General features: G+C 40.9%; 1 protein-coding gene across 1 annotated transcript; it reads left to right on the forward strand.

Annotated features, from left to right (window-relative positions):
- On the forward strand, positions 1–5,375 carry nrros (negative regulator of reactive oxygen species). Its single transcript, XM_021620487.2, has 3 exons — positions 1–170; positions 1,694–1,814; positions 3,183–5,375. The coding sequence occupies exons 2-3, from the start codon at positions 1,707–1,709 to the stop codon at positions 5,148–5,150; spliced, it is 2,076 nt and encodes a 691-aa protein (XP_021476162.2). The 5' UTR covers positions 1–170; positions 1,694–1,706; the 3' UTR covers positions 5,151–5,375.
- Positions 5,376–9,634: the final 4,259 nt, after the last annotated feature.

The following is a 9,634-nucleotide window of genomic DNA, read 5'->3' on the forward strand; positions in this document are numbered from 1 at the left end:
TTCCGTTGCTTGCCTGCTTCCGCAAATACTAAAAGCACGGCTCGGCTATGTAGAGAACACACACCGCTCCACATAGATGAGAACCGACCGACGCTGCGTCGAACAAACCAGAGAATATGGTCAGGAGCTCAACCGTCAGTGGCTTGAATAACACACACCTAACCACCAGCGTAAGTAGTAGATGCATGGCGCCTTGGCTCTACCTGTGCGTAACCTAACTACACAACAGCGTCTGACAAAGTAATGAATGAATAACATCAGCGCAAATGGCACACTTCTCAGTACGTGCTTGTAATATCAGAACAGAAAGTGTGACTTTGAATGTATTGTCATTCATGCTCTTAAGTCAAGGAATGTTACTTTGTAGCTTAATATCCTTATCGTTATACAGTCTATGCTAATTCGTTGTATTCCTCAATCTGCTTATAAATTGATAAAACGATTCGTTTATTTTACTATTAGTTAACGTCTTGTAAAGCATTATACTGTGCATTATCTGTTCAGGTATGTAATATGTCAATTCAATATTTTGGATTTATAAGTAGATTTATATATTATTCCTTATTAATGTATTTGATTACTACAGTAGTGGAGAGTTCAAAAGGTAGTCGCACTCAAACCATGATAAGGACTAACCCTGAGGCTGAGATGCAAAAATTATATAGGCCTACTTAATTTAATCAATGCTCAAAAGAATACAAAGGATGACAGTGAAATTTGTTAAAAATTAAACATAAAATAACTTACGTTTCAGACAAGCATGTATTAAATTAAGTATGTTCTTTTTGCGTCTCAGCCTCCTTGGGTTATTCATTTTCATGGTTTGAGTGCGAATACCTTTTGAACTATGGGTATATACAGTATTACAGTACAGTATTGATCAGATGTAATGTTTGCAGTATGAAAATAATTAATTGAACGCTTTATCAAGGTTAAAAGATAACGGAGATATACAGCTGTTATTCTGTTTTTATGGTTGAGAGACTGCGTTGGTGTTATTGTCTGGCATACACTCAGTGGCCAGTTTATTAGGTACATCCATCTAGTACCAGGTCGGACCCCCCCTTGCCCCCAGAACAGCCTGAATTCTTGGTTGCATGAAAACATTGCTTAATCGGTATCAAGGGAACTAATGTTGGCCAGGAAAACATTCCCCACACCATTACACCACCACCACTAGCCTGTACAGTTGACACAAGGCAGGTTGGGGCCATGGACTCATGCTGCTTATGCCAAATCCTGACTGCCATCAGCATGACGCAACAGGAACCGGGATTCGTCAAACCAGGCAATGTTTTTCCACTCCTCAATTGTCCAGTGTTGGCAATCACGTGCCCAATGGAACTGCTTCTTCTTGTTTTCAGCTGATAGCAGTGGAACCCGGTGTGGTCGTCTGCTGCAATAATCCATCTGTGACAAGGACCGACGAGTTGTGCATTCCAAGATGTTGTTCTGCACACCACTGTTGTACTGTGCCATTATTTGCCTGTTTGTGGCCCGTCTGGTAACTTGCACTATTCTTGCCATTCTCCTTCAACCTCTCATAAACGAGCTGTTTTCGCCCACAGGACTTCCCGCTGACTGGACATTTTTTGTTTGTCACACCACTCACTGAGTTTGGGAAAACCTGACATAGATTACCTCTCATTTTCTGAGTCTCAGTCGTCTCCTGCTCCCCTTCTCTCCTCCACAGTGAGGATGTTAAGATGCCCATCCAAGGCCTACTCCCTACCCTGGTCTGTCTCACCATCTGGACCCTGTGGAGCCTGCTAATACCTGCCCTCAGCCACCCTCACCACAGCCTCTGCAGACTGGTAAGAGCTACATTTCTTGAACAAGCTTATTAGAGCGTAGAGGGAGAAAATATACACTCTAAAAATAATGTTCCTATAGGCACCTCCAGGGCTTCCTCTTGATACACAACGGGAATCTGTAAAAATACTGTGAAATTGTGAAAATGATGATAATACCCTTTTACTGTAAGAGCTGTTTGAAAAGACCGCCTGAAATTTCTGCCTGTTTTGGTGGGAGGGTGTTTTGGCGTTCCATGGTGACATCACCATGCAATGAATTAGTTAATTGACCAATGGGAAAGAGTTTCAAGCCTCTCTGCCAATAATAGCACATTTTCAGTCTTCCTCTCCCCACTCAAACCACTCCCAGACATTCCTAGCAAAATTCTTGCTTGAGAAATTGCTCTTTGCTAAGAATAAATGTTTGATTCTTTTTGACCATTTTAATTTAAAACAATCACAGTAAGGTACTTAATTGTTACCCAGAAATGATTTGATATTGAGATAAATGCGGCTGCATTGGTACTTTAAGAAATAAGTTGACATCATTAGAAATAAGATACCTACAGTAGAAAAGAGGAGGGTATGTAATTCAAAATGATTGCTAGCAATATTCCTTTTTTATGCACTATTTTTGAGGACCCCCTGCAGTTTCTTGGGCTGCGGACCCCCGGTTGAATACCCCTGGTCGATGATCTCTCCCAATGTGTTCTCCAACTCATAAAATATTTCAGAAAAAGGCTCCGTTTTTTTGGAGCCTACAACATAGCTCAGTATTTGAAATATTTGTTTTATTCAGTCATTTCTGTTCCTCTCGATCAAGGGTGTCAATAATTTCCTCTCGATCAAGGGTGTCAATAATTTCCTCTCGATCAAGGGTGTCAATAATTTCCTCTCGATCAAGGGTGTCAATAATTTCCTCTCGATCAAGGGTGTCAATAATTTCCTCTCGATCAAGGGTGTCAATAATTTCAGGCCCCACTGTAACTCTCAATAACAATAATAAACATACAACACTGAGTAAAGAAAGTTCCTTTGAAATATGAATTTCAGAGCTTGTGGTTCTCACTGAAAGCTGTGAAAAAGTGCCTCTTCTGACATTTTCATAAGAAATGCAGCATACACTCTGGTTTCTGAAGGGAAGAGAGAGCATAAGTTACCACAATAGATATAAGCAAAGGTAATTCTATCATGGAAACTGCTGCTACTGCTGGTTCTCAGGATTTCCGTTCATGCATACATGAAATACTTTTTATACCCTCGTATACTCTCTGGTCTGATTTGTGGTATAATACTTTGCTGTTTTAAAGTATTTTAACATATAAAATGAAGTATTTTAAATTGTATTGATCTCGCATACACTGCATTTCTCTCCCTTTCTCCTTACAGACCCAAAAGATTGCTCTCTGTAGTGATAGTGAGATCTCATCTGTGCCGAGGGACCTACCGGACAACATAGAGGAACTCCACCTGACCCATAACCACATTCAGATGCTACAAGATGACTCCATCTCCCGCTACATCTCCCTTCGCACTCTAAGCTGTGCAAAAAACCGCTTGGAGACAGTGGGGTCAAAACTCTTTCACAACTCACCTCATCTAGAGAGCCTCAATCTAGCTGCCAACCAACTTCACATTGGATACCAGGAAACTAGCAGGGCACTGCTCACCCTGTCTAGACTCAAAGTTCTGGATCTGTCAGAAAACCAGCTTACAAACGACATAGCTTCGGTCCTCCTCCAGAATATGACGTCCCTGGAGTACCTCAACCTTTCCAGGAACCTCCTGCTGAGGCTGGACGAAAGTTCCTTCAGCGACCTCCACCAGCTCAGAGAGCTGGACCTACAGAGGAACATGCTGTTTGAGATCGTTGATGCCTTTGACCACCTGCACAAGCTCCAGAGACTAAACCTGGCCTTCAACCACCTGGCCTGCCTGATGGACTTCGACATGACCCAACTCGTGGTGCTCAACGCAAGTCACAACAACATTGAGTGGTTCATAGCCAACCAGGACCTCCAGGAAACTTTCCAGCTGGAGACCCTGGATCTCACCAACAACAACCTCCTTTTCTTCCCCTTCCTTCCCATCCAGAGCCGCCTGAGGAACCTCCACCTGTCCCAGAACAGAGTGAGCTTCTACGAACACCTGGCAGACACCGCTGGCTACCCAAACTGGACCAACAGTGTCCAGTTCTTCAACCTGAGGGGCAACGTGACCAATGTCACAGCCCAGCTGTGGGACGAGAGCCTTCACGGTGACATCTCCTCTCTAGACCTGCTGGATCTGAGTGGAAATCAGGTGGGCTACTTCCCCCAAGGGTTTATCAGCAAAATGCCTAGCCTGGTCAGGCTCAGGATGCAGACAAACTGTCTCGAGGTTTTAAATCTAACACTGGAAAAACTTCCAGGGACGTTGTACGAGTTGGATGTGAGCAACAATAGATTGACGGAGCTCCATGCTGACCAAGGTAGTTTAAGTGAGTTAGGAAAACTGAGCTATCTCAACCTGAGCCAGAATGACCTGCAGAGTCTACCTCCTAGACTGTTCTCCTCTCTCACCAGCATCAGCTCTGTGGATATCAGCTTTAACAGAATTGGCATATGCCCCCTTGAGGAATGGGGCGGGAACAGAGGTGGGGGTAACCAATCAGACTGTGTTGTTTGGAGAAACATCATCTCTCTGAGACAGCTCCACCTATCAGGGTGCAACCTGGGGAGACTGCCATCGTCAGCGTTCACAGGGACACCTCTAACACACCTGGAGCTGTCTAACAACCCAGAACTCAACATTGGGCCCAGATCGATAGTAGGCCTCAGCAGAACTTTACACCATCTAGGTTTGGGAAACACAGGCCTGAGAGACTTTGACTTCTCCCCTTTCCACCACTTAAAGTCTTTGAACATTTCCAGAAACTCTCTAACTCAGCTCCCTGCTTCACTGCAACGCCTTGAGCTGAGGCTGCTGGACCTGAGGGACAACAAACTTAACACTGTCCCCTCAGATCAGGCTAACACATTAGCCTTGAAACTACGGACTGTTTTTCTTAATGGAAACACTTTCAACTGCTGCCAGTTGGACTGGTACAGGACGTTTGAGAGGGCGAAAACGGTCAATATCATCGACCTCTCAGACATTTCATGTCAGGATCTGACAAAAAATACACACAAAGTGGTGTTTTTAGACCCTTTAATGTGTGGTGGGAGTGAGGAGGAGTCTGTATACTGGTACATCCTGTTGTTTATCGTACCTGTCCTCTGCCTGGTTGGGATTTCTGTCATCTTCCTGCTCACCTTCAGGCCCAGACTGCTTCCCAAGGCCATTAAAAATAAATGCCGGAGGCCCACGTCATACTGACATTTCAGTCACCTTCCCTGTGTTGTGGGCGAAAGGTCAAATGATTAAGACAATGTGGTACATTCTGTCCAAGTGTGATGTTTTGCGAATGGGTCGTTCCATGTCATTTCAGCAAGTCATGACATCCACCATCTCAGATTGTTCTGAAATCGTTTCTGTAGTTAGAAACAGATACGGGGTGGCAGATAGCCTAGTGGTTTGAGCGTTGGACTAGTAACCGAAGGTTGCAAGATCAAATCCCAGAGCTGACAAGGTAAACATCTGTTGTTCTGCCCCTGAAGAAGGCAGTTAACCCACTGTTCCTAGGCCATCATTGAAAATAAGAATTTGTTCTTAACTGACTTGCCTAGTTAAGTAAGATAAGCATTCCGGAAACATTATTTTGTTGAAAAATAATTGGATCTCTGAGAAATTAAGCTAATTGATTGCACCCAAATTGACCACTTTAATTTATAGGATTCATTATAATATTCAATAATTATAGTACCAAATTATTTTCTAACAATGAGTAAGACATGAGAAATCCTCACACCAATCCCAACCCAGCAAAGAGTATATAATATCAGTTCTCTATGTTTGACAGGTAGTTTGGAGTTGCGGCTCTGAGTATTGTTTCTTCATCCTATGTAATGTATTCTCAGTGAATTTGGTTGAATTTGGTTGTTGTTAGGTTACAAAACTAATAAAACCTTTCTCCTGATATTACCATATCCAATGCAAGTCAAAGTCATATTAGCATTTTTGCACTTCATATCCAAATCATCTATAAGTGAGTTGGAGATGAAGTGTAAAAATGCTAATATAGGTACCAGGATGTAGGATGGGACATACAGTGCCTTCAAAAAGTATTCACATCCTTTGACCTTTCCAAATGTGTGAATACTTGTGTAAATGAGATATTTCTGTATTTAATTTTCAATACATTTGCAAAAATGTCTAAAACATGTTTTCACTTTGTCATTGTGGGGTATTGTGTGTAGATGGGTAATTGTTTTAAATATTTAATCCATTTTGAATTCAGTCACAACAAAATGTGGAATAAGTCAAGGGATATGACTACTTTCTGAAGGCACTGTAAAAAAAAAATATCACCAAAATCACTGAGAATACATTACATAGGATGAAGAAACAATACTCAGAACCGCAACTCCATACTACCTGTCAAACATAGAGAACTGATACTATATAACCATTGATGGGTTGGGATTAGCGTGGGGTGTGGGGGGTCAGTGGGTGGCGTTTCACCATGTCTTTGGATTCTTCATGTCTTACTCATTGTTAGAAAAAAGTTTGGTTCAAATCAGATGTAAGGTACTACAGTATATTTATTGAATATTATATGAATCCTATAAATGTAAAATGTCCAATTTGGGTGCAGTCAATTAGCTTCATTTTAAAGAGATTCAATTATATTTCAACAAAATAATGTTTCCGGAATGCTTATGTTAACTGTTTGTAACTACAGAAACGATTTCAGAACAATCTGAGATGGTGGGTGTTGAAATCCTCTTTCTGGTGCTTTTTGAGGAGGAACGATATCAATGCAATTTCAAAGCTGAAATAAAAGTTTCCTTACAAAGCAATTGAGTTTAGGTTAGTAACTAAAACATTTATATTAGGAGAGAGTGGGGTAAGTTGAGCCACAGTTGTTTCTAGGAAACCATACACAAAATGAATCATTTGGCCTAATATTTAGGAAGATGTCATCATTTCATGGACTCTGTGAAGGAAGAAAACACATTGAAAAAGTAGTAAGCAAGTTAGATCCAAAAAACTGATTTTCACCAAGTCAAAAATATGTATTGTGTTAGAGGTTTCATGATGCTTGTATCTTAACCAAAGTAGATAGTTCTAGATCGTTCTATACATCAGTTTTGGTCTCTATAAGCTTCCATAAGAGGTCCAAACCTAACATGAAAGTGCATCCCTGTAGCTCTGTGGGATAATATAGTCAAAATGTTTGCCTTGGGTTAAGTTGAGCTAATGACCATGGGGTAAGCTGAGCCAAGGGTAAGTTGAGTAAATTAAAATTGTTTTCTTCCCAGGTCGCTTTTTATAATAAAATAAAGATATATATTTTTTTTGTTGTTGCCTGTTTTGCATGTTATTTTGGCATTAATACGTGTCAGATATCAGTTTGCATGTCACATATAAAGCTGCATACAAACATGGTCTCCTTTTTGCTTTCTTGAGTAAGGCAGCTCCTAAATGCAGGATTTTCTGCCTAGTTTAGTGCTTTCTGTGGTGGAGGGGCAGCCAGCGGAAAATACAGAGCATGGGGATTAGTAATCTTCTCTAGTTGCGCTGTGATTGGCTCAGTGTTCTGTCACTCACCGGTACACAATGTCACTGAAAAATCTACAGTGAGACCTGGAAAGTTCAAGCCCCCTTGGGTACTGCCATAGATTTACATCAGAAGTTCCCATTCAAGAAGGCTCAAGGTCATTGGCCACAGATAAAAGGATGTCAAATCACATTATATCTACCGTAGCTTTGATTGGACTGATCATGTCAGCATTATACTTTCAAAATCGTAGCTAGCAAGCTAGACAAGCACTCATCATCATGATTCATATCAACAATCTACTGGCAAATCCTTTCCAATCCTTGTCATATGAAGAGAAATTCTAGATAAAAACGTATCAGTACTTATCAGCCATTGGACATAAACATTACACAACAAGATAAACATTTCAAATTCAACAATGAGTAGTTTGCAAAACAATCAGCTATTGTCCTTCCCCTGCTATTCAGTGGAGAGGGTGTGTGGTCCGAGTCTTCGTTTAAGAGTTTATTTTCCAAGCTTAAAAGGATTAACATTCACACGTAACACCATTGGTCAGAAAAGGTTGAATATATTGGCCATGCTATCAATACAGCATGACTTCTGCTGCGTTCAAAACAACTGGAAAAACGGAACTGGGAAAACTACCTCAGACTGGAAAAATACATTGAAGTCGGGAACACGGGCCTCTTTCTAGAGTTCAGACCTGAAGATCACTGATGTTGTGATTCAACCTTGTTTTTTTCAGAGTTCCCAGTTGTCTTGAAAGCACCATAAATCCAGAGAATGGCAGACCTTGATGGCAAAGTTTCATGAAAAAATTGGCACACAAAAGTCCAAAAATGTATTCTATGCTGCTGCATAAATGATGTAATATGCCAGGGAGATATGTATACGGTAGCTAAGAAAGTAATTCTAAGTGTATGTTATATAGTAAGCTGTTAGTAGCCCATTTGCCTCACCCTAATAATTTGGTCCCTTTCCCCCTCCTAACTTCGCCTACTGTTCTGACTTAGAGGTGCCCGTGTAGCCTATAGCCTGTTTTTAGAGAAACGTCATCATCAAATTTTGTAAGAGCTTTCATTGTCTGCTTATATGCCCCCTTTATTTATCCTACGGTTCTGACTTGATGTACAGGGAGAATACTGTAAGAATGGCCCATGTTCTGAATTCTGTCCCTGTACATTTTAAAAGTGCTGAACAAATAGTTATATTGACCTCGTCCGTCTTAGCTCGCTCATTCATGTCTTAATCGAAATTACGAATTGCCTCTTATCCGCTCATCGTTCACTTATGCCATCGTTTGTACATCTCAATTGTCAGTAGAAACCACATTTGTTTAAGTAAGTCAGCCATATCAGCTATGTTTAAAAGGCAGTAAAGAAGGCTGAATTAACTGTTTCACTGCTAAACAAGGATTCGCTGATAGCCAGGTGTAGCGGTGGTAAGGATTCACTCCATGGTGCTGAAAAGAAAGCTCTGCTGTTGGGACAGCTTTATGTCGGCCCTAACAGTTTGTGGGCACCATTTGTCACCGTTATAGTGCAATTAATGTATTGTTGAGTGTTGTGTAGTTGCTATGCTGGCATGCATCTAAAAAATGTTTGTGGTTTGCCACACCAAGATTTACATGCTAAAATCCCCACTGCCCAGGCATAATGCAAGGCATTATTGCTGGGATATGAGGTAACAACAGGGCCTGGCCTATGTTATAGTGTAAAATCAAAGTGTTTGAAGATGTTAAACTTGTGTTAAATGATGCTTAAAATGATTAAAAGACAAAAAGTAATTGCGATTGTGTTGAATTAGATAGACAAGGTTTTAAAAATGTAGTGGTAATATTTTATTTGGTACAGAAATTTATAGGCGGCTTAACTTACCCTGTCCAGCGGCTCAACTTACCACATAACTTCTGCCAAGAGACCAATTGTTTTTGGACAAGCTATGTTTTCAAAGCTGTAATGTTAACATGAGTTCTGATTATGTAACCCCACTCTCCTCTACATGTGGTGATTTCTCATATTGACGAAACATAAAACAAACATAATAATATGTAACCAGATGTGATAAATAACTGCGTGCTATACATTTTTCGGAAGCCAGTCAGGACTTCCCATAAATTTGCTGGACCTTTTTGCACTGTTATAATCTGATGGCGCAATGTGTAGTTGGTTCACACAATCCCTGCCTCTAGGGGCCT

The sequence above is a fragment of the Oncorhynchus mykiss genome, chromosome 11 (genome assembly GCF_013265735.2).
Source record: "Oncorhynchus mykiss isolate Arlee chromosome 11, USDA_OmykA_1.1, whole genome shotgun sequence".
Lineage (NCBI taxonomy): Eukaryota > Metazoa > Chordata > Actinopteri > Salmoniformes > Salmonidae > Oncorhynchus > Oncorhynchus mykiss.

Coding starts and splice junctions, on each gene's coding strand:
- nrros (XM_021620487.2), top strand. CDS start 1,707: ATGCCCATCCAAGGCCTACTCCCTACCCTGGTCTGTCTCACCATCTGG. Junction 1,815..3,182: donor ACCACAGCCTCTGCAGACTG/GTAAGAGCTACA, acceptor TTCTCCTTACAG/ACCCAAAAGATTGCTCTCTG.